Source organism: Delphinapterus leucas, chromosome 1 (assembly GCF_059928025.1).
Source record: "Delphinapterus leucas isolate spDelLeu-1000000601 "Yukka" chromosome 1, BTC_Dleu_Yukka2, whole genome shotgun sequence".
Taxonomy (NCBI): Eukaryota; Metazoa; Chordata; class Mammalia; order Artiodactyla; family Monodontidae; genus Delphinapterus; species Delphinapterus leucas.
This window is the reverse complement of record NC_143129.1, coordinates 168,188,508-168,214,329: the sequence shown is the minus strand read 5'-3', so window position 1 is coordinate 168,214,329 and position 25,822 is coordinate 168,188,508. Positions and strand designations below refer to the sequence as shown.

At 42.8% G+C, this 25,822-nt stretch overlaps 1 protein-coding gene across 3 annotated transcripts in view; it reads left to right on the top strand.

Moving 5' to 3' along the window:
- YTHDF2 (YTH N6-methyladenosine RNA binding protein F2) overlaps positions 1-8,072 on the top strand; it is a 31,460-nt gene extending 23,388 nt beyond the window's left edge. For all 3 annotated transcript variants that reach the window (XM_089897621.1, XM_022551855.3, XM_089897617.1), the window contains one exon: positions 7,224-8,072. In XM_089897621.1, the coding sequence (XP_089753747.1) occupies positions 7,224-7,296 (73 nt within the window). In that variant the 3' untranslated portion in view covers positions 7,297-8,072. The remainder of the gene's footprint in view (positions 1-7,223) is intronic.
- The last annotated feature ends 17,750 nt before the right edge of the window (positions 8,073-25,822 follow it).

Sequence of the window (25,822 nt, the reverse complement as noted above, 5' to 3'; positions counted from 1 at the left end):
TCCTACCACAAATCTCACTGTAGCTTCCTTGAACATAGCACTAGGTTAAAAAAGGTGGTAGGTAGGCTGCAACATGACACCACCACCACGGGGAAAGCCAGTTTGCTGCACCACTTCCCCTGCTACGGTGGGTTAGTAGCATCTTCATGTATAAAAGCTGGAGTGTCCAACAAGACACAAATGCATGTTGTGTTTATGGCAGTTCCAGCTGGGACTTGGACCCATTGGAGGTCCCAGCTTTTTTTTATGTGTTCTGCTCTTTCCTTTTATTGTGTATCTTGTCATCATTCTTCTGTCCCCCACCCTCCCAACCCCAGCTTTTTCTTTATTAAATATTACCAAGGTAGGACTGGTTAATTAGAAATGTTAATAAATACATCTGACAAGTGAAGTCTTTCGACCATAAATTGTCAAAGCAATTTAGTGGAATTCCCAGTGGTAATAGGAAATAGTCACAAAAGTGAAAGAAAAGACCTGCTGTAAGAGAAGTCTTTTATGGAAACCTAAAAGGTTTTAATGTCCCAAAGTGGTTAAAATAACGGTGCTTGTGTTAGAATCTTCTCTGTGTCATTTTTTTTCTCATTTTAAAAGACTTGTAAAAAGCTGATAGGCAGATTTTTTCTTTTGCTAAAATACCCTCATGTTTGGTGATTTTAGTGTAGGTATGAGGAAATAAACACATTTCTAAGTTTCATGAGTTGTTAAACATAACTTTTTATTTTTATTTTTGGATGTGTAGGGTCTTCGTTGCTGCAAGCGGGCTTTCTCTAGTTGCGGCAGGCAGGGGCTACTCTTTGTTGCAGTGTGTGGGCTTCTCATTGCGGTGGCTTCTCTTCTAGCGGAGCATGGGCTCTAGGCATGCGGGCTTCGGTGGTTGCAGCATGCGGGCTTAGTAGTTGCAGCACACGGGCCCTAGAGCGCTCGGGCTTCAGTAGTTGTGGTGTGCGGGCTCAGTAGTTCTGGCTTGTGAGTTCTAGAGCGCAGGCTCACTAGTTGTGGCACATGGGCTTAGTTGCTCCATGGCATGTGGGATCTTCCTGAACCAGGGATCGAACCTGTGTCTCCTGCATTGGCAGTGGATTCTTAACCATTGCACCACCAGGGAAGTCCCAAATATAACTTTTTAATGCAGCCAATTTTTGCAGAAGAATTAAATGAATTATCCCCCAATTTATTAACTTTTTACTTTGAAATAATTTCAGACTTGGAGAAATTTAAAGAATAGTGCAAAGGACTCCCACATACTCTTCACCCAGATTTACCAGTGTAATATTTTGCTACATTTGCTGCATCTTCTCTTCGGAGATGTGTGTGAAATTTTTTTCTGAACCATTTGAGAGTAAGTTCCAAGACATCATGACCTTTTCTCCTAAATATTTTGCTGTGTAGTTCCTAAGAACAAGAACATGCATTTATGAGCACGATGCAGTTTTCAAAAACGGGAAATTTAACATTGACACAATATGATTATCTGATCTACAGATCTTACTCATATTTTTACCAGTTGTCTTAATGTCCTTGGTAGCAATTTTTTGGTGGTGGTGGTGGGGGGTCCAGGGTCCAGTCCAGGATCTTTCAGTTTTATGTCTTTTAAGTCTCTTAATCTGCTGTTATACACACATACTCACACACCAACATCCCACCCATTCATCCCTTTTGTTTGTTTATGATACGACATTTTTGAAGAGTATATGCTATTTATTTTTGTAGATGTCGCTGCTTGTCTGAGGTTTCCTTTCCTCATTGTGTATATTCAGATTATGCTTTTCTGGCAGGAATACTACATAAGTGACTTTGTGTCCTCAGTGCATCACAGTAGGAAGTATAAGATGGTCTGTTTATGCCGTTATTAGTAATGTTTACTTTGATCACTTATTTAAGGTATCCTGGTTCTCCACTTAAAGGTACTATTTTCCTTTTAATAAGTGGGAAAATAGTTTGAGACTCTATATAAATATCTTTTTCCTCATCACATTTTTTTAAACATCTTTATTGCAGTATAATTGCTTTACAGTGGTGTGTTAGTTTCTGCTTTATAACAAAGTGAATCAGTTATTCTCATCAAATTTTCACCCTTTAGATTTAGCATCCATTGCCAGTTCTTGCCCAATTAAGATATTACTGCGATAGTTGTTTACTTATCATTAAGGCTGTGTAATGCTCAAATTGGGCAATGGCAGGCCCTTCAAGCAGGATCCTCTGATTCATTCCCGTTTTCAACCAATTATTTTTTTTTTTTGGCTGTGCTTGCGTGGCTTTTGGGATCTTAGTTCCCTGACCAGGGGTTGAACTTGTGCCCCCTGCAGTGGAAGCTCAGAGTCCTAACCACTGGACCTCTGGGGAATTCTCCCAAGTGTTCTTTTTGTTTGGTTTTTATTTTTTTTAATATTTGTTTATTTGGTTGTGCCGGGTCTTAGTTTTGGCACGTGGGTTCCTTAGTTGCAGCTTGCTGGCTCCTTAGTTGAGGCTTGTGGGTTCCTTAGTTGTGGCATGCATGTGGGATTTAGTTCTTGACCAGGGATCGAACCTGGGCCACCTGCTTTGGGAGTGTGGAGTCTTATCCACTGCATCACCAGGGAAGTCCCTTTTTTTTTTTTCTTTTTTAATAAAAATGTTTAAAATAGCTAGTATTTAAAATCTTGTGAATCGTTTACAGTTTTATTATTGGTGCCAAATTCATTTTACTTTTCAAGATGGTATGATGTGAATGCTTAAGTATCTTTATAATCTCTGAGAAGATGGATATTATCTTTATCATCTGTAAATATATAAGCTTATTTTTTGTGTACACATCAAAATTGTATCTGGAAATAGAAGAGCAGTTTAATCAGCTTGCTGAATTGTATCAATGTAATATTTTCTTGATGTTGATCAGGAGATTAAGGCAGCTAGTGCCATTTGTTGTTTGCATGTAATTTCCATAATTTAAGCTTCTGTCACACAGGTTTACATTAGGGCACAGGTGGTACTTGCCCTCTTGGTATAATTGTGTAGCTAAGATTCAGGAATTTTTTTTTTTTTTTTTTTTTTTGCGGTACGCGGGCCTCTCACTGTTGTGGCCTCTCCCGTTGTGGAGCACAGGCTCCGGACGCGCAGGCTCACGGGCCCAGCTGCTCTGCGGCATGTGGGATCTTCCCGGACCGGGGCACGAACCCATGTCCCCTGCATCGGCAGGCAGACTCTCAACCACTGTGCCACCAGGGAAGCCCTCGTTTTTTCTTTTTTTATGAATTTATGTATTTATTTAATTTTTGGCTGCATTGGGTCTTCGCTGCTGCGCGCGGGCTTTCTCTAGTTGCGGCTAGCGGGGGCTGCTCTTCGTTGTGGTGCGCGGGCTTCTCATTGCGGTGGCTTCTCGTTGTGGAGCACGGACTCTAGTCGCATGGGCTTCGGTAGTTGTGGTTCGGGGGCTCTAGAGCGCAGGCTCAGTAGCCGTGGTGCACCAGCTTAATTGCTGCGCGGCATGTGGGATCTTCCCAGACCAGGGCTCAAACCTGTGTCCCCTGCATTGGCAGGCGGATTCTTAACCACTGCACCACCAGGGAAGCCCCAGGAATAGTTTTATGTTACGTTTGAGGCAAAATTGAACACAGGTGGATTTAGTATCACATTATAGAGGAACAAACTTCGTGTTTAAAAATGAGATGACTTAATAAGTGCAATTTCACAGTGCTATTTTGCATTTCTTTTGACTAAATATTTTAAATGCTGTTACTAAGCATTGTGATGAACTTACAAGTGTGTATTTCTATTTGTTTGTTTGTTTTGACGAGCTGCGTGGCGTGTGGGGAACTAAGGTCCTCTGATCAGGAGTAGAACCAGTGCCCCCCCTGCAGTGGAAGCGTGGAGTCCTAACCACCGGACCGCCAGGGAATTCCCATAAGTGTGTTTCTTAGGGAAAAATGGATTTGGCAAAGTCTAGGTTTTCTAATTTAATGGTACAATTTGGAGCATGTAAGTTTATTTGTATTCCTGGGGTTACATTACATTAAAATGAGATAATAGGCAGAATTTTTTCTCCAGTTTTTTTTGTTTTTCTGCCAGTCCGTTTTATTTTTTGATGTATTTCAAAGAAATTGTCATTATCAGTATACTTCACCCCTAAACATTTCAGCATGCGTATCATTAACTAGAGCTCAGTATTTGTTTTACGTATTTTTTGAGTTAAATAAAACGCACAGATTTTAAGTGTATATTTGCTGAGTGCTGACAAATGTACCCATCTGTGTAACCCAAACCCCAATGAAGATATAGAACATTACCATCCTAGAAATTTCCACCCCCACCCCACCCCAGACAACTACTGTTCTAATTTTGTCCCCACCGTAGATTCATTTTCCGTTATAAAACTTCACATAATCGGAATCAATACAGTGTGTATTCTTTTGTCTGAGGCTTCTTTCATTCATCATAATGTCTTTGAGAACTGCTTCTCTTTTAGATCTTCAATTCCTTCCTTCCATCCGTCCGTCTCTCCGTCCGTCCGTCTTTGTTGCTGCACATGGGCTTTCTCTAGTCTGGCAAGCAGGGGCTACTCTTCATTGTGGTGCGTGAGCTTCTCATTTTGGTGGCTTCTCTTGTTGCGGAGCACGGGCTCTAGGCTCATGAGCTTCAGTAGTTGTGGTGCACGGGCTTAGTTGCTCCATGGCATGTGGGATCTTCCCGGACCAGGGCTTGAACCTGTGTCCCCTGCATTGACAGGCGGATTCTTAACCACTGCGCCACCAGGGAAGCCCTAGATCTTCAATTCTTGAATTCAGAGCAAGGAGGGTGCTCCCAGACCCATAAAAAAAACAGATCTGTATGTGCTAAAATTTAATAATCTGCAAGACATATTAAGTGACAGGAAAAAAAGCAAAATGAAGTGTGTTTTGTATGCTACTTGTGAAAAGAAAAAACAAAAGATGTAATAAGCTTTTATATGCTTAAAATAACTCAGGAAGGACACAAGAAACTGGTAACAGAAGTTGCCTCTAGCGATTTCTCCCATTTTTATTGAGATACAATTGACATACAACATTGTTAAAGGTGTACTACAACATAATGATTTGATATATGTGTTTATTGTGAAATGCTTACCACAATAAGTTTAGTTAACATCCATCACCATTTTTTTTTCTTGTGATGAGAACCAGAATTTTACATAAAAGTCAACTGTAGCCTGTTATCCACTGCTAAACTCATGAATAAGTTTGTGAGTGAGCTTAGCTAAAGAACTGTTCTTTGCTTTCTAGGAGCTTTTGGTTGAGTTGGGACTAATTTTATATGAAATAAGTCAATACAATTTGATTTTCAATTGTGGATGCAGATTTAGAAGCACCTTGAAAACTGCAGTGGTTGAGGAAGTCTCAGAGAAGGAAGGGGTTTTGAAGTGTACCCCAGGGCCAGAAGGCCAGGCATTCTTGGCTTTTAAAAGCATGGGAATGAGATATAATCAAGAAACACGAAGAAAAGAGTCCATATTTCCTGAAACTAAAGGTAGATTTTGATTAGCAATAGAAGAGAGGTTAGATAAATAGTATCCATCCAAATTAAGAAAGACTGAACGAGGTAGATGAGTTTATGATTGATAGGAGAACCTACTCCTATCACAGCACGGGGGGAACTGTATATTCAGTATCTTGTAATAACCTGTAACAGAAAGGAATCTGAAAAAGAATATGTATATGTATGTATAACTGAATCACTTTGCTGTATACCTGAAACTAACACAACATTGTAAATCAACTACAATTTTTTAAAAAAAGATTGATATGAGAATCTAGGTGCTTTTGTAAGTTTCATTTTGGTCAATGCCAGAGGGTTTTGGTTTTTTTTTTTAGTTGTGATTTTCCTATTATAAACAATATTAATTATCAAAACTTTGGGAGAGTTATAGAAAGGAGAGGGTCAGTACTGCAGCCCAGGAACATCAAAACTTTTGAGGTCCCTTTTATGTTGGATTGAATTTCTTTTTCTTACTCTTGAATTGAGTTTGATTTCCAGAAACAGTGTGTGGGTGAATTGTTTTATTAAATTAATTTTATAAAGGTTGAAGTTTCAAAATGACTTATTTTGAAAGTATCCCAGATCCTTGTATGTTGGTGAGTTTATCTCTGAATTCCAGATATGTGAAGTGGGACATCACAAAAAGATAACTGTTCCTTCTGAAATTTACTGTTTTTATATCCTTGGAGTAGTTTAGTGGTGGTAGTCAGTTCATCACAGAGCCTCACTTAACTTCGTTGACTTTTACGTAAATATTTGTAATGACATGGTGTAGGTAAAGAGCCATATAGCCATGGATTTGAATCTTGGTTCTTAGGTAACCTTGGTCAGTTAACTTTTTTGAGCTTTAGTTTTCTTATCTCTAAAGCAGGAATAGTATAGTCCTTGTAAGGTGGTTATCAAGATCATTATGTACAGTGCCTGGAACATGGACGCCCATAAGTAGTAGTTGCTGTTCTTTTTTAATAGGAATCATGTTTAACTTCAGAACCATAGTTATCATAAGGTGAATGGGAGCAAATGACTCTATTCATGTGGCTTGATGAATCGAGTCTTAAGTTCAGGTCTGTGGGGGTACATTTAGGAAAGGCTTATAAAGAATGATTCTTAATAAGGAAGGAGCATTTAGATCTATTTCAGGGAAAATGTAAGTATTGCATTCAGTTTTCAAAATCCACTTCTGAGTGTATTTTAAACTCTCCCTAGGGGAAAAGGATGATTTTCTTGCCTGCTATGAACTAAGAGCTTTCTATATGTCGACTCATTAATTCTCCCACAGCCCAGATACATATCCTCACTTTATTTAAAAAGAAGGAAATTAAGGCCTATGAATATGGTTAAGGCCTTGGGACTAATACGGGATGACTCTAGTACTGTTAGGGCTTATGCGGCTTCCCTGCTGCAGGCCGTTGATAGATATATGTTTGAGTTACTTAGGCCCATATTTTGGGGGGACTGACACATATTAGCGTAAACCAACTATAATAGGAAAACAAATGTGTTTAGTCAGTTAAGAATTTTAAAGTCAAAGAAAAATAATTTTGTATTAATTGGGGTGCTTGAGTGCAAGTACTTTGGTTTAAAATATAAGAAGTAAAAATCAGTTTTTATTTGTGGGGAATATTCTATTTAGCACAAATAATTAAATTTCTGTTGAGTTATTCTATGAAGTTGTAATTCTTAAACATGTTCAGATAAGTTTTAACTAACCATTTCAATTTTTTTTTAACTTATAGGAACGTCAAGGTCGTGGGAAATAAGAGGCAGTTCTGCACAGACTGCAGCAACGGTTGCATCTGCATATCCTAAGAGGAAAAAAATTGACCTTCAAGAGAATTAGGACTTTTTTCTTAATTTCATTGACTTCAGAGACGATTGCAGACTTGCAGTTTAAGTATTGGAATTTCACAAAAGACATAGGACTTAACTGGAAAATGAAAAAAAAAAGAAAAAGAAAAAACTAAACAAAAAATCCCTCTAGGTAGTTTAGGTGAAAAATGTCCCTTTTATTTTGGCTTTGGTTGTGATTTCAGAGCATAATGCTTTGTTTTTTTGTCTTTTTACTATGTTTTTCGGATTTTAAAGTCCGTAAGTGCATACAGTTTTCTCTAATTTTTAAACCCTTTCCTCCCCCCATTTTGACATTTGCACTTGGAGAACACTTGAGTGTTGAAGGTTTTCGGCATCCACCCCAGAAAGTGGGAATTTGTTTTTTCCCTTCTGAACTGGAAGAACATTTTTATGAAGAATTTTTGTCTTGGAGAATTTAACAGTGTTACCCAAGGTTGTGTCTTTAAGGGTGGTTCATTTTCTCTGACCCTTTGTTATTCAAAGTAAAATACTAGGAGTCCTAAGAAATGTTCTGTTCTTGTACATTATACTGATTAAGTCAGGATTAATTTGATTTCAAAGCTAAGAACAGTGGTAAAAACTTGTTTACAGAAATGCATTTTGGAAGAGAAAAATATTGTAAAACGTGTAGTGAATGTTTCTTCAGTTTCTTGTTCAGCCAATGAGGAAAGGGCATTGCCTTTCTTTTTACCATTAATCACTTCTCAATAAACGTGAGATCCTGTTGAGCATCACTTCTAGTACCATTTATTAGTATTATTTGAATCTGCTATATTTTATGAAAGCTTTGGAGTATAAGGAGTTTTAAGAGGTGAGACAGCAACCATTTTTAGAAAGTTCACTGAGATGGAATAGTTCAGGCTTGCTTTGGTACCCAGGGTTGGATAACCATGACCTCTGCAAAGCAAGATGGGCCAACATTCATAATGCTTTATTTCTGGATATTTCCCTGAGAAGGTAGAGCCACTGCTATGCTAAATTGTTCAACAAATATTTGATCGTGAGTGCTTATTAGGTGCCAGGCATTGTGCTAATGACCTTGAGGAAACCTGGCCACATATCTTACGTGCAGAGTAGGTAGAGCCCAGTATCGAGGTTTTAAGTGTTTAATCTGAAATATGACTTATTTAGGCAGGATTCCATGTGGTCCAAGAATAAGAAATTCCAATGGGCTTGAATCTTTGTGAACCATATAACCATAATGGTAATTGATTCATCCTTGTTTATTTCCTAAGGTTTGGAGCTTCTCTGCCTTAAAGATTTTTAGCCCTTAAGATGTCCCAATTTTGGAGATTTAGTTAAATGTGTAAAAACTTCTGTAGTAAGAAAGGGTTCTGAAAATGGATTATAATACTGTTGGACCCTGTTTTGCCCACAGATTACTTATTCATCCTATTCTACACAGCCCAGGCTACTAAATCAAGGGTGCGATAAAATTAATAAATGTTGATTTTGTAATTAGCATTATTGTTGACACTTTGAGTTGAGAACTTTACTCTGCCTATCTGAAGCATCGCACAATATACCTAGATATTCCTATTTGCTAAGCTTTTTGAAGTATATTTCCCCCAGATTGGGGAGTTCTTTGTGCTTTCATCGGTTTGAAGATGCGCAATTTTGAATTGGAAATGTAGCATTTATTGCTTTCAATTTTAGCTGAAACTTCTGTGACTTCTACAGGACTCCCATGGGCTTGATGGAGGTTTAGTATTTCACCTTTGAAAGAGAAAAAAATATCCGGAGAAAAGCAAATTCAAAATCAGTTTTACCTAGATTTTCCTACCTTGTATTCAAGTTGGATATGAGATTATTCAATATGCTTTTTTACAGTTTGAAATGTTAGTGCCTCAGTATTTAAGCCAGTCCTTCCCAGTCTTTATTTTACATCACATAGAAACTACTGGTATGGCTTTGAGGACAAGCTGAAAGGAATTTGGAGCCCTTAAAAAGGCTGCTCACCCAGCTGTCCCTGAGTGAGTGTTGAGGGAGGCAGGGTGTTGGATTTGTGTATTTTTTTAAAAACCATACTGGCCTTGTAATGTATAAAAAAATTAGATAATATTCACTCTTAAAGAGTTGGTCCAGAAGTTGGTTTGGTGAAGATCCCAAAATGCAGCTCAACTAGTTCTCTTATTTGCTAACAACAACTTTGCCAGTGGAAAGTGTTGACTTTTGACTGTTTGCCCTTAATGCTTTGTTCTGTCATTTGTGAATGTAAGACTTTGGATAGCCATGCTTGTTTACTGTTCTCCTTTATTGAATATGAGGGGAAACTGAACAGTCTCACAACGTGCCATCAGTGTTAAATTCAAAGCATTTTTTAAACCTTTAATATCAAAAAATGTATAAGTTGCTAGATTTAATTCACTAGATTTAATCTTAGTTACACTTGATGGGCTACCTTCCCCCAACATGTTCCATTTAAAAACTTATTTTGCAGAAATGGTGTGAAGAGTTCTCATACACCCTTCACTCAGCTTCCCCCAAATGTTAACATTTTACATACCATGGAATGATTTTCAAAAACAGTAAATATTGATACAGTACTATTAACTAATCTATAGACCATATTTGGATTGTGCCGGTTGTTCAAGGAATGTCTCTTTTCTAGCTCAGCATCCAGTCCAGGATCCCACAGTATGGTTAGTTGTCTCTAGTCTGTAGACTGCAAGTTCTTCAGTGTTCATCTTTTATGATTTTGACACTTTTGGAGAGTACTGACCAGTTGTTTATGGAGTGCCCCTCGAGTTGAATTTGTCTAATACTTTCTCACTATTGAAATTATTTTTTTGTAAGAATACTGCAAAAATCATATGGCCTTCTTAGTGCATTATATCAGGGTACATGATGTCCATATGTATTATTACTGGTGATGTTAACTTTGATCACATTAAGGTAGTATTTGCTGTATTTCTCCACTGTAAAGTTATTGTTTCCCTTTGTAATGAATAAGTAACTTGTGGAGGAATATAATTTTAAACCATCAATCTTTGGTTCACTAATTTTGACGTCTTTGAATTGTTATTCCCCGGAACAAGTACTGCTGTGGCGTTTGCCTAATGTTAATTCATTATGTCTATTATTTCTTCTACATTCATACTAATTAGAATTCTGCTATAAGGAGGAGCTGTCCCTTCTCCCCATTTTATTTATTCAGTGATATCAGTATGGACTTTGTATTTTATTCCATAGGTCAATGCTATCATTTAATTTCTTGCTCAGATTGTCCCACCTTTGGCCACTGGGACCTCCTTCAAGTTGGCTCCTTTGTCTTTTTGACATGCCCCCAATGTTTTTTGGAGCCCTTCTGTAAGATGTTCTTGGCTAGTCTTGTATTTTTAGTGCCCCAGCCCCATTTTTCAAAAGGAACAAAGGTTCCTTTTATTGGAGAATATTTAGAAACCAATCGTTGATTTCTTTTTTAAAGCAACATTTTAAATAGCAACAGATTATTAAAGTGGAGTTTTTATTACTCCTGTAGGTGAAGAATTATTTAGCCTAATCAAAACACCTAACCACTTCATCTCTTCCTCCACTTTTGTTGAGCTTTTATACCAGTCTTCTGGAGTTGTGGAGAGGGCTTTTCACCTGGCATAATACTTCACCTAGAGTGAGGTCCAATGAATGTAGGTTGGTTTGCACCCTTCCATAATTTCTATCTTTAGCCTTGTAAATAGAGACCCAAAATGTTGGCCTGGTTTCCAACGCATCTAAACTGTTTTAGGGGTTCAGAGCTTTTTCTACCTGTGAAAAAATAAATGGTCATATACTGAAGTTTTCTGTTTTTCATTAGGGAGCAGATAGCACTTGAATATTGCCGCTTTTATTTGAAAAACAATTTTTCTGGAGAAGTAATCTTGTGTCATGAATGTAGGACCCTTCCTTCTGAAAATGAAAGTGAGTAAAAGTGTCCCTAGGATTCAGATATGATAAAGCCAGTTTACAATCATTTTTGTTTTTTGCCTTGGGTAGTATTGCTACTTAAGACTGTATCACTCACTGCTAGTGGTTTCTGGGCAGCTGGTGGAACTCCTTACCCCTGAGAAGCCATTCTTTGAAACTAATACTTAATTTCAGCTGCAGGGTTTTTTGCACGTGGAAAGCTGACATGGCTGTGGGGTAAGCCATCCATAGCGAGACTAAGTGGGTTGGAGAAGGTCCCACAAACCTGCTTACAGGTTTCCTGATCTGGCTCTGTAGCCCCGCCTACTGGAGAGTTTAGGGTGGCCCCGCCTGCCCTGTCCCGTCCAGCAGCTGGGCTCGGTGACTGGACGGCGCGAGCACGTCGGCGGCCGTGTATGGTGGCCACTGCATCGTGACCCGCAGGGAGGCAAACCTCTGTCCTGCTAACGTGATTCTCTCCATACTCCCGCGACCCCGTCAACTCTAGCCCGCTGCAGCTTGGGGGGGGGCTCAGCATACCCGTTCATTTTGTGTGCTTTTCCCCTGCCCTATTTTACCGCGAAAAATGTGGGTTTAAGACTGTGTCGCCATTGCCTTTGCACCTGCGCAAAAGCCTCTCCCAGTGCCAAACCCTTTACCTTCATAGGTGAGCTAGGTCTCCTATGGGACGGGGAACTGGAATTTCACGCTATCCTGCTCGCAGGGCAAAGATGACATTAGTGCCATGCGTGGCTTGTTGCTCTCTTCTACCTTTTAAAATAATGATCGACCGCGTGGCTGGCTAAAGTTTGTAAAACTGTTACTGTGGCCCCACCTGCTGGCCATAGGCAACGTTCACGTGCTCAAAAAAGAAAGTTACTTTGGAGTTGCCTTTTAAGGGGAAGCTCCCTGAAGAAACTCCCTATTTTGCTGCTTTGTCCAGTTTTTCGTGTTAGTGTATTCATGTGCTTTTCCCATCTGTTCATTCATTCTGTGTTTTGTGAGCCCCTGTTGGTGCTATTGGGCACTGGGGGAAAGGGAAATGAATAATATTCTTGTCCTCAGAATTTAAGGATTACACTGTAATATGGTTTAGAGTTGGGGAAATACAGGGTAGGAAGAGAAGAGGGGCATCTACCCAGCAGATTGCTATTTCAATATTGGATCTTCCTTCCTAGCTTTTTCTTAATCAGTGGAAACCACGAGCTCCTTGCCTCTTTATCTTCCTTCGCAGTTTCCGCTCTCCTAGGTACTCTGCTCCATCATTGAGATGTCTGATTGGGCAAGTCAGGGAAATACTCTGTGCACATACTTCCTCATTGGAAAGAGGAAATGACCTCTGAAGCCACTTGATGTATGATTTTTGCAGGGATTTAAATTCATTTTAACTACTAGTGCTTTTCTAATTAAAACAAAACCACCAGTCCAGACGGTTACATATAGAATAAAACAATATATATATCTTGGTATAACACTTTGCTGTCCTTCTAAACCTTTTAAAAAATTGCTTTATGATACATGTAAATTCAGTATATAGTATATAGCATGTGTGTATTCCTGAAAGTAACCCATATAATTCTAAGTTATTTTACAAAAATGGAATAATACAAGACCATCTACAGTGTCCCCTCCTCCCCCCATCACAATTCCATGAATTTCTGTTTTGGTCTGCTTGAGAAGGACCCAGGTCTTCTGTAACAACTTAATATGGCTGGCCTTCTAGGATCCTGGAGTGAGCAGTGCCCCAAGGGCCTAGGTCTCTGTCATCAACAGCTACCTGGCAGAACCCTGACCTTTTCATCTTGTTCTTCTTAAGCACTGGGACCCAAACTTTTCCAGACTTCTGTTTCCCCAAAGCCTTTCAATGTGAAGAGTTTCTGTTTCTCTTCAGTGTGAAGAGTTTCTAGGCACTCTGTTTTTAGAGGCATGTCATTCCAAATCAAGGCATTTTGCTGCAGAAGTATAGGACATGTCCTGGGCGTGCGGGAAGAGTAAGCTGGCCAGGAGTGGATAGGGGAGCGCTGCTAAATGCCAGGCAGAATTCTAGGCACCGGGGCGGTAGCAGAAAGCTAAGAGCTCCTGCCTTCAATGGGACGTCAATTCTGGTGGAGAGACAGGCACATTTGTCAGGTGTGATGAGTACTATAGAGAAAAGTAACACAAGATAAATGAGGCTGGAAGAGTCACGCTAATCAATTCAGAGAGGTGAGTGATGAAGACAAGCTGGGTAAGGCTTTGAGAGGGAAGCACTCACTTTTGAGAAAAGTGTATCATCACCTTTTCATTTTACCTCACCTTACCGCACCTGTCTTCTTTCCCAGATGAAATCCATGGTCCATCATAATCCCCCTCCCACCTTGTCTTCACCATCATCCCCTTGCCCCTTTCTCTTCATCTATTTTAATTGACAAACCACAATCCTGGTTACATATAACTCTGCATCTACCCGCACCTCTGCAGTTCAGAGTGGTTGGAGAAAACATTCAACCAGTGTCTTAAATTCATGATCAGCAACCTCAGGAGGGGGATCATCAACATTTGCCCCATTTGTTCAGTTTCCTCCTTACAACCATTTCATACCTTCTTCCTTTCCTCAAACCTCCAACACCTTGTATTCCACCTTTACTCTCAATGACTTTACTTGACTGAGAAAAAATAAAGCAATCAGAACGAGACATAACCTACTCCTTCCACTACATGTACTTACCTCACCTCACATAATTGTAGATCGATGTTTCTTAAAGCCTGGTCTCTGGGCCAGCTGTATCAGCACCACCGGAGAACTTGTCAGAAATGTAAATTCTTGGGTCCCACTTAAGACCTACTGAATCAAATTCTGAGGGTGGGGCCCAGCAATCTGTGCTTTTATAAGTGCTCCAGGTGATTCTGATGAAGCTTAGTTTGCGAACTAATGCCCTTGGGACTATGCATGTTTCTGTCTAGAAAGAGTCCCTTCATTTGTGCACCAGACCTTTGTCTCTCAGCAACTCAGGAACATGGCTCCATCAAACCTCCCTCTTCCACATCCCAATTTCACCTCTATTGGATCATTCCCATCAGCGTAAAAATGTGCCGCTGTTTCTCCCATTTCTTCCTTCAGTTACCACCCGTTTCTCTATTCCTCTTTGCATCAAGACCCCAAAGAGGAAGCTGTTACTCACTGGCTCCATTTCTTCTTCATTCTCTCTACACCACTCCAATCAGGCTTTCATCCTCTGCTTTCCGGTGGAACTGATCTTGTCAAGGTCACTAGTGACCTCACATTGTTAATTCTCAGCCTTTATTTAACCTATAAATGGCATGTGATCTCCTTGATATACTTTCTTCACTTGGATTCGAGCACAGCATACCTCCTGATTTTCCTCCTGTTTTACTGGTTGTTCCTGCTTAGTCTCCTTGGTTGGTTCCTCCTCTGCTTTTTGTCCTCTTGATGCCAGAGTGATCCAGGGCTTAGTCCTCGACCCTCTACACTCTAAATTTCATCCAGTCCTGTGGCTTTAAACACCAACCATGTGCCAACAACACCCAAATGTAGAGTCAGTCCAGGTCTGTCTCCTGAACTCTGGTATATTCAGTTGCCAGCTCAGCCTCTCCACTAATGGCTCACCAACATCTCAAACCCAACACTTACAAACCTAAACTCCTTCCTTCCTCATCTGCCCCATCTCTTGTAATAAATTCATCTCTCCCATTTCTCAGGCCAAACCCTGAGAATAATGTTTGATTCCCTATCTCACATCATATTTGGCAGCAAATCTTACTGGTTGACCACTTCTCGCCATATCTATGGTCAAGTCACCATCCTTTCTCTCCCAGATGACTGCACCAATCTCTTAGCTGGTCTCTACTTGCACTTTCGCTTCTAACAGTCAATCCTCCACACAGCAATAAAGGGATCCTGTGAAAATGTACAGCAGATCATATTTCTGAGCTCAGACTTTCTCCTGGCTCCCATCTCACTCAGAGTAAAGGCCAGAGCCTTCGACGCCTCACCAATCACTATGCCATCTGACCCTCCCATTTCCACTTTCATCTCACTGTTCTTATCTGCTCCACTCACCTTGTCCTCCCCGCTACCCTTCAAATGAGCCACGTTCCTGTCAGAGGGTCTGCACCCTAGCTGGCTCTTCCACCTGGAATACCCTTCCCTCATATGTCTGCAGGGCAGACTATTCCCATTCGTTCTCCCATCTCCTGCGCTGCCTGCCTCCCTTGCTCTGGGAGCAGGCAGCGGTGGACCTGAGATTCCATTCACCGCACATCTGCCTCTCTCTACTCTGAGGTGGGCAGTCAAGAAAGCTAATAAAAAGCTGTCACACAATTTAAAAAAATTGAATGAATCAGCAATTCGTGGTTAACAGAATTTTAAAGATATAGTTTCTATTCTCCAATTCCAACTCCTGCTTCCCTAGAGTGATAGAACACTGACCTGGGAATCAGAAGCCTTGGATCAATCCTAGGCCTGGCTCTGTCACTAAGGAGCTCTGTGACCTGTGGCAAGCAAGTCTTGAGGCTTGCTCAGCCCAGGAAGTGAGGGAACTGGGACTAAATGATCTATAAGGTTGACCCTCCAATCCTGTCAACCCTACTTCCAAAATACATCCCAACACTGTCAGTGTTTCTCATCCCCACTGCCACCACCACCTCTCCATGCTGTTTTTATTTCCTGCATGGGCTACTGCATCAGCCTCCTTTCTCATCTCCTCCTTTCACTCTTGTCCTTTAATCCACTTTCCACATAGCTGCCTAAGTGAATGTACAAGTATGAATCAGGGCATGCCCATTTCTCTCTTGAGCCCTCCAGCAGCTTCCTGCTGCACTTAGAATCACCCCTGTGCTCCTTACCCTGGCCTACAGGGCCCCTCGCCATCTGGCTCTGTGCTCCCTCCACCTCATCTGGTTTCATCCACAGTGGTTTCCAACACCTCAAGTATGCCAAGCTCATTCCTGCCTTGGCAGTCCTTTGTTTTGCTTGCACGTTCTTCCTCCTGTGTTCTCCTGGTGGATTTCCTCTCATTTTTTTAGGACTCAGCTTCAGTGTCATTTCCTGAGTGTGAGCTTCCTTTCCTGATCACCTTATCTAAAGCCAGTTCTCCCTTGTTATTTTAAAATTAAGCTCCCTACTTATTTTCTGTTTTCATCATAACATTTATCACAATGTAACATTATTTTAAACCATGCAATATTCACACAATGGAATACCATACAACTGTAAAAAAAAGATAGAAATCTATGTATTGATATAGAACGATTTCTTAAGATATATTGTTAAGTGAAAAAGAGCCCAAGGTGCAGTGCAGAGTGTATAGAATACCACCATCTGTATAATAAGGCTGGGGGGTGGGTGGGGAGAATATATTTGCTTGTATATTCGTATGTTATCTCTGGATGGGTACAGAAGAAACCGATAACATTGCTGGCCTCTATGGAGGGGACTAGGTGGCTAGGGGCAGGAGTGGGGGGCTTTTTACTGTGCACCTTTTTGTATTTTGAATCATATAGTGTACCACCTATTAAAAATAAATAAGTAAATATTAAAAGTTGTGTACTTGCTTTGTTTCCTATCTCCTCAAAGAGAACATAAACATCATGAGAGTGTATACCATGTCCTTTCTTGTTCCCTGTTATGTCCTCAGCACTTAACACAATGCCTGGCACCTAATAGTGCTCAATAAGTAATTATGGGATGGATGAATGAAGGCCTCTTCCTGCTCTCACATTGTGATTCTAATCTTAGGGCTTCAAGAATATAAGACATGATATGGGGATGTAGGTATAGGTATGGCTGATTCACTTTGTTATAAAGCAGAAACTAACACACCATTGTAAAGCAATTATACTCCAATAAAGATGTTTTAAAAATAAATTAAAAAAAAAAAAAAGAGATTCTAGGACTGGCCATTTAGAGGCACCAAAAGAGAATTGTTTTGCAGTGTGGTATACTGTTTTTCTTTGTTGTTATCAATAAGCTTTAAAAAAAAAAAAAAGTGAGGGGGAGTGTGTGGCGGGTGAAATATGGAGGACCTGCCTGCCACAGACGTGCTTCCCAAGCAAGAGCCCAAGTGCCAGAAGAGGACAATGTCCTGCTTAGACCATGACCCAATCATGGCCTCTGCGGATGGCAGCCAGCCTGAGGGACAGGCAAAGAAGCCCCCTTTCCTGAGGCCTCAAAACGTTCAGGATCACAGCTCCTACCACACTCTAGTTCTAAGATTGTCTTCTTCTCTAGATTGTAAATTTTTTGAGGCCAGGAACTGCGTATGTCTTGCTCACCAGTATACTTAGAGCCTGGAATAGAAGTGACAAAAGAGTGAACTGAAAGAATTTGAGTTGAAAGCCCGAAATCAGGCTCTGTCATACCCCATCTAGCCAGGAGGTGGCACCAAAGGAGCATTTTCTGAGATGTCAGTTCTGCCCAAGCCCACATTCTGGGGGGCTGAGCCCTATTTTGACCAGGGGAGAGGGTAGCTGATTTTTGACAAATTTACTAAGCAGCTCTACTAGGCACTAAGGGTTGTAAGAAGAGATAGCTGGGCCAGGGAGACAGAAGCCTCACACAGAAATCAACACTGTACAGGAAGACAAGTGCTATTCTGGCCCTTAGGAGCCCCGATAAGGGAGGATTAAGTTTGAGTCATTTAGGAAAAGTTCACGGAGGAAGTGACATCTGAACTGGGCCTTGAAAATGAGGAGGATTTATGCAGTTGGAGGACATTCTAGGTAGAGCGAATGGATTCATGGGAAATTGGGAGAGTGGTGAATTGCCAAGAATGGCTGGGTTATCCCAGTTCGGTGGGAGATAAAGGGGTAAAGAAAACATTCTGCTCTGAGAGTTTACATTTTTGGTGAAAGGACAAAAGACTTATGGAATTAATGCAATGCATAGCAGCTCAAGAAATAGTCAATGGATTGAGATTTATGTGTCAGGTAAGTAGTAGAGGCTCAATAAATATGTTGTTGAATGAATGAATCATGGGACTGTGGTGATTTCTTTGCTAAATCACATGTCCTTGCTGATGCTTTAAGACTGTGTTTGCTAAGATTCTTTCCCCCTGTGTCTGAAGCTCTTCACAGACAGCTTTTCTTTCCCTTAAAGACAAGAAAAGCCTGACCCGAAAGGGGAAAGGATTGCAATTAACCTGTGAGGTCCCCGGTGTCCAGAGCCTTCCTTATTAGAGGATTCCCAAGTCTTGTCCCTGGAGCATAGTCTCCTTCCTTAGGGGTGAGAAAATAGTAATCATCACTTATATTTTTATAGGAGCTGATGTCATCCATCGCATCCATATTGATAAACCCACTGAATTCCAATCCTCATTCTTAGTTCAGAGGACTCCTCTCTCGAAACAGTCTCCTTCCTACTTGTGCGACCCCATCCTCTCCAGTTTACCACGTGCCTCTCTCCTCTTCTTGGTTTCTTCTGCTGGTTTCTTCCATTCCTCTCTGTAGCCATTTAAGGTTGAGCTCTAGGCCCTAGCCTCCTCTTGCTTTATCCTCTCCCTGGGTGATCTCATTCTTCCCCGTGGTTTCAACTACCATCTAGATGTCAACCGTCCTCGGAGTTGTCGTCGTAGCTCTCCTCTGAGCTCTAGCCCACACATCCAACAGCGTACTTGCCTTTTTCGTTTGGATGTTTCTTGGGCATCTTAATCTCAGCATGTATAAAAACTCCGCATCTTCCCCACCTATTCCTCTATCATGGTGAAGGGCCGCATCACCCAGCCTGTCTAGTCAGCCAGAAGCCTGTGTGTGTGTGAGTCATCCTTGACTCAAGTCCTGATCATTCCGCCCCCTCACTCTCTCCTGAATCTTTCCACTGCCTTCCATTCACATCACTACCGTCACCTCCAGCTGCTCCCTCTGCAGGCCATTCTCTCCTCAGTAGCCAAAGTGACATTTTAAAAACGCAAATAGATCATGCCACGACTCAACATTCTTCAAACCCTCTCGTTTCTTTGCTGTCCTTATCGTTGTTGTTTTCCCTCCATTTCCTTCATATAAAGTCCTTGCCCTTTAACCATGACCTTCAAGACCCTGCATGCTCTGGCTGATGCCCACCTCTCAGGCTCCATCTCATGCTGGACTTTCCTCCACTCTACTTCAGCCAGTAGGAATTTCATTTAAGCATTCATTCAATCATTCATTCAGGCAACCAGGTATTTATAGAGTGCCTCACTGGTGCTAGGAGTGGTACTAGGAGACTGGGTGTGAACAAGGTGAATGTCTCTGCCCTCAAGACCCCTCCCGGGCTTCCTCTTCCTGCTTCAGGCTCTTTTCACACGCTGGTCCCTCTGCCACAACTCTCTCCTCACACTCACGTGTTCTGCTCCCCTCAACTACTAACCCTGGTTCATCATTCAGGTCAAAATTAAACCTCATTTCCTCTCTGAAGCTCTCCTGGGGCTTCCAGGCTCAGTTAGGACCCCTGTTAATAGACCCCAGGGTTCTGACCTTGCCTTCTTTATGCATGCCTGTTGCCCCTGCTAGACCAGAGGCTCCATGAGAATAAAAACCAGGTCTGCTGTGTTCACCAGTGCCTGGCACTATGCCTGGCTCACGTCATGATCTCAACACATATGAAGAAAAGGCCACGGCCATTTCATTTGGATCTGCTCTTTTATTATTTATTTATTTACTTATTTATTGGCTGCACAGCTTGTGGAATCTTAGTTCCCCGACCAGGGATCACACCTGAGCCCTTGGCAGTGAGAGTGCGGAGCCTTACCACTGGAACACCAGGGAATGCCCTGGATCTGCTCTTTTAGAGTATTTGAGGATGACATCTTAAATGCTCACAGACCGGGCCACCCTAGTTACAGCCTTGTACAATCCAGTCTACCAGGCTCCAATGCTATACTTTAAAAGAGGCCATTGAGGGCTTCCCTGGTGGCGCAGTGGTTGAGAGTCCGCCTGCTGATGCAGGGGACACGGGTTCGTGCCCCGGTCCGGGAAGATCCCACACGCTGCAGAGCGGCTGGGCCCGTGAGCCATGGCCGCTGAGCCTGCGCGTCCGGAGCCTGTGCTCTGCAACGGGAGAGGCCACAACAGTGAGAGGCCCGCGTACCGCAAAAATAAATAAATAAATAAATAAAAAATAAAAGAGGCCATTGACCCTGACATCACCCTGGTTCAAGAAAGCAAATACCCAGGCTGCACAGAGATTTGCTGCTATAGCGTTTCATGCAGTCAGCTTGTCCTACAGAAAGGCGGTCAGGGGTGTCAGACAAAGAACAAGGGCTTTCCATTGGGATTCTAGCTTCCAGTCTTGGCCACTTGCTAGTTGTGTGAACATGTCATTCAACGTTTCTGCCCCTCAGCTTTCCCACCTGCGGGAAAGATGGGCATAATCATATGTGCACTTCTGGGCTGATGGGAGGAGTTCATGAGCTGTCACAGAGGACCTCCATGCCATTAATGTCAGCTTCCTTCCTAACCGCGAGGCAGTGCAAGTTAGTGGTTAGCAGTCTGGGTTCTGGGTCACTTCTTAGTAAGCTGAACTTGGGGAAGTCACGTGACATCACTGAGTCTCAGTGCGCTTACGCGGAAAATGGGGACAAGTCGTACCCGCATCCAGAGTTGTTGTAAGCGCTTATGTGGAGCTCATGTGTATAAAGGGCTCAGCCTGGTACGTCGTAGGTGCTCAACAGATGCGCACAGCATCATGACGGAGACAGTCAAGGGGACAGAGAAAGTGGGTCTGATCCTCATTGGTGAGGTCATTTGGGAACTATTTATCGAGCATCTAATTTGTGGAGCGTCCTGTGTGGGGAACCATTTGAAATGGATCCCCCACCCCAAGTCTAGAATAGGACAGAAAACATAAATAAGAAAGCTTTCATGGGACTTCGCTGGTGGTCCAGTGGTTAAGACTTTGCCTTCCAGGGACTTCCCTGGTGGTGCAGCGGTTAAAAATCCACCTGCCAATGCAGGGGACACGGGTTCGATCCCTGGTCCAGGAAGATCCCACATGCAGAGCCCGTGCGCCACAACTACTGAGCCTGCACTCTGGAGTCCGTGCTCCCCAACAAGAGAAGCCACTGCAATGAGAAGCCCGTGCACTGCAACGAAGTGTAGCCTCTGCTCTCCACAACTAGAGGAAGCCCGCACGCAGCAACGAAGACCCAACGCAGCCAAAAATAAAATAAATACATACATACATACTAAAAAAAAAAAAAAAAGACTTCGCCTTCCAATGCAGAGGGTGTGGGTTCGATCCCTGGTTGGGGAGCTAAGATCCCACGTGCCTCATGGCCAAAAACCCAAAACATAAAACAGAAGCATTACTGTAACAAATTCAATAGAGACTTTAAAAATGGTCCACGTCAAAAAAATCTTAAAAAAAAGGAAAGCTTTCATGTGCAAAGTGATAAAAGTTATTAAAAAAAAAATCGAGACTCAAAAACTTGTTGAATGAAAGAAGCTAGGAGCAAAAGAGTCCATACCACATGATTCTATTTTTGTGAAGTTCTAGAACTGGTGATGGAGAGCAGAAGCATGATTCCCACTGGGGTACTGGCTGGGAGAGGCATGAGGGAGCTTTCTGGAAATGTTCTGTATTGATCTGGGTAGTGGATGCCTGGGCGTATGCAAAATATGTAAAAATTCATCCAAGAGTACACTTAAGATTTGTGGAAATCTCTTTTTTTTAAAAAAATTATTTATTTAATTTATTTATTTGGCTGCCCCAGGTCTTAGCTGAGGCACGCGGGCTCCTCGTTGCCGTGTGCGGGATCTTCAGTTGCGGCACGCGGGATCTAGTTCCCTGACCAGGGATCGAACCCGGGCCTGCTGCACTGAGAGCATGGAGTCTTAACCACTGGACCACCAGGGAAGTCCCAAGATTTGTGGAAATCTTACATACAGTAAACTGTATGTAAATTATATTTTTAAAAATTGCACCAGAGGAGTTTAGAGAAGGGAGCGATTTCTTCCAGCTAAGTGGATAAGGCAGGCTGCATGGCCTGGAGAAGGAACTGCAAGGGGGGAAACGGCCACTTTCTCTCTCGGTGGCTCAATAACAGAGCATCTAAACAAAGCACTTAAATGGAGTCCAGAATCGTCAGTAAGTGGTTGTGGAGATTATATACTCTCTGTTTACTCTGAAAAAAAGCAGTTTGGGATTATATATTGCAAAAGTCATAGTCAGGGAGGTAATTATCAAGTGTAACATGAGTGTTCGATCTATTTTTGGCCTCATTGCTAGCTCTTCTGGCCCTTCATTCCCTTTGGCTAATGTGATTGAGAGTTGTTTTGCTGGTTCTCTTCTATCAGAGGTGGCTGGATGGTGGGAGGGAACAGATAGGGGAACACAGAGGGGAATGATAAATCACATCTCTGCTGGGCTTCCCTGTTCACAAAGCACCTGTGTGCACAGCGTCTCACTTGATGACAGCAGTCTAGGAGGGAGGTAGGGTATCAGTCACGATTATTGATGGCAAGCAACAGAAACCAATTCTGGGCAGCTTAAGCAGAGGACCAGCGTATTGGAAGGTTATCAAATAGCTCACAGAATCAAAGGAGAACTGGAGAACTAGGGTCAGAAAACAGGCGGGAATCAAGGGAGGCTCATTCAAGCTTGTGTATTTGAGGGTGTCTTTGTTTCAGCAGTTTAACTATCACAGTTACGTTTGGGAACGATTGAGACAGATTTTCAAGGAAGCGGTAGTGTGGACATGGTAAGTAATTTGACCAGCAGAGAAGGGAGTTTCCAGGAGGGAATCACTGGATGAGCAAAGGCAGGGTAGTAGGAAAGAACGGTGAAGGTATGCTTGGGGGACACAGTTTGTTGCAAGGGAGCAGTGAGTTAAAGCTGGGAAGGGAGGTGGAAGGTGTGCCGTGGAGAGCCTTTCATGTCTGGGAGATGAGCTGGTACTTGAACCAGCAGACGGTAAGGATCCTTGGAGGTTTCTGAGCAAGGGAACAAGGGGTTCTCTTTCCACTTTAGGAAGAATAACCCAGTACCCACAAGAGGACTGTGTGAAGCAGGAAGTCTGGACCTAGGCCAGCTGACATAGTACGTAACACTGTCACCTCCTCCCAAGAGACAGAGGATGAGGACCCAGAGAGGGCTTTGGTACCCGGGTCACTGGGAACCACGGAGAAGGCAGTTTCGGGAGTGTGGTCAGGCCAGTGTTGGGGACTGAGTGAGCATGAGGATGTGGGGTTTCAGGTGGATGAGAACACAGGCCCCAAGTCCAAGCTCTCTACCACCTGCCCCAGCCCACCACTGCCCTCGGCTCCGCTGGGCGTCCCACTCCTCCTAACTTCCCCTGCCTCAGAGCTGAGTCCTTCTGGATTTTGCTCTTCCCTTCTGTTCCCCCAGCTTGACAGAGTATCTTAGCATCTGAAGAGACCTTAGATGGACAAGCAGAGGCTTGGGGAAGGGAAGGGACTAGACAAGACATGGCCAGGAATAGGCAGAGCCAGTAGTGAAACTCCATCTCCTCTGCCCTGTTCAAGGCCCTGACTAGACACGTCTCTACTGAGATGCCGTCCCTGACTGAGCCCTGTCATTCGGTTATTTCATAGCCTTGTGGCGGCATGTATTCAGTTTGCATTGCGTATTCCGTGGGTGATTTAAAACTCCTCCTTTCGTGTGTCTTCCAGTGAGACCCTACAGAGGCCTATTTCCTCGTCCTTGGCATCTCCTCCAGAACAAGTCCAGGACTCTTCATGAGGGGTTCCTGGCCCCTGGGGTTGAGGCCTCCTTTGCCTCTCAAGCTGGGGAGATTGCTGAGCACAGGCCCTGCAGCCTTCAGTCTGATCCCCAAAGACAGTGCCCAGTGCGAGACCATTAAATTAGCAGGAGGCCCTGACGGAAGGCTTGAGCCATCCTTCTGCTCCTTGGAAGTCCCTCTAGGGACCCCTTCACCCTCCAGGGGAAGTCTAGCACTGCCCCCAGGCTGTACAGGCCTGGGATGAAGGAGTGTCCCTCCAGAGTATCCTTAGGGGCCCAGGACACATTTTATGTTAATTCTTCAGCTTGTGATTCCAAGATCATGTGAGTAGTGTAAAGTCAAACTATAAACATGGGTTTGGGGAATTCCCTGGCGGTCTAGTGATTAGGACTCCGTGCTTTCACTGCCGAGGGCCCAGGTTCAATCCCTCGTTGGAGAACTAAGATCCCACAAGTCACGTGGTGCGTCCAAAAAAACCAAAAACCAAACAAACAAACCTACGCTTGGATTATAAATTCTCAGGGAAATACCCACCTTCCTACTCTAACGCAGGCCGAGGCATACACATTTCCTTGTTTTCCTGTGCCAGAGGAGAGATTTTTCCTCATCTCCTCTTCCACCGAGGGTGTAGTCCTTGGAGGGTCCTCCTTATCCTGTATCATTAGAACCTGGACCCAGCTACCCCTTGCTATCTCTTAACTCATCTCCCCACCCTGGCAATCTTTTTTTTTTTCCCTAATATTTATTTGGCTGCGCCAGGTCTTAGTTGTGGCACGCAGGATCTTCATTGCGGCATGCATGCTCCTTTAGTTGCGGCATGCAGGATCTAGTTCCCTGACCAGGGATCAAACCTGGGCCCCCTGCATTGTGAACGTGCAGTCTTAACCACTGGACCACCAGGGAAGTCCCCCTACCCTGGGAATCTTCCCCTGCTATTCTTCAACTTCACCCTGAATGAACCTTAGTAAAGCGTGGTTCTGAAAATGCCCAAGAACCTTCAGTGGCTCCCCATGGATTAGAAATATAACACGTCATTAACTAAGTAGCATTTCAGGCCTCGATAGCAGGGCCTCAACCCACCTTCACAGCCTCATCCCCTGTTACTCCCAGCAGAGAGGCCACCAGGCAGGCAGAGCAGTAACTCAGGGGGCACCAGGGAAAAGTGCCTGCCACTTGTGGCTGGGCACTTGGGGCCACTTGCCTGGCAAAACGATGCCCCCTTCCCACCCTCTGTCACTCACATTCTCCTCAGACTTTGCCCACATTATTCATAACATAGCAGGGATGGGGAAAATTGCTATTTTTAAAAAGCTGCCTGGAATGGTAAATTTTATGTTATGTATATTCAACAAGAAAAAAAAAAGCTGCCAGATTTCATTTCTTCTTGGTGGAAGACTACCTTATATATTTATTCATTTATTTAACGTTTCAGTCACATTCACATTTACTTTTCGCTTTTAGTGTGCTCACAGAAAATTAGGATACCTTAAGCAGTTTAACAGCAATTTTCATAAGCAAAGTTACATTCCATCTCTAAGTCAAATTGGTCAAAGCTCCAGTATTTACAAAACATGACAGACAAGATGCTACACAAAACCATTGCATCTGAAGATCTTTTCTTTTGTTCTCAAAGATCACTGGAAAAGAAAGCATGGTCTGCTGAAGACTACCTTTTCTGGGACAATATTCCTACTTGGCCTCCCATGGTGCCAAGCGAGTCTCAGGATGAATGGGGAGAGAGAAGCTGAGACCAAAAGGGCTAAATACTTTGCACCAGGAGATAAAGGGCGAGTCTTCTGGCTGGTTGTTTTGTTGTTGCTGTTGTTTGCTTTTGTGTGGTTATAGATGCTGTTCTGGATCTTTCTCTGGAGGACCCAAGAAATGGGTGTGGGGCACAGTTTGGACACAGAAAAGAAAGGGCAGGGACG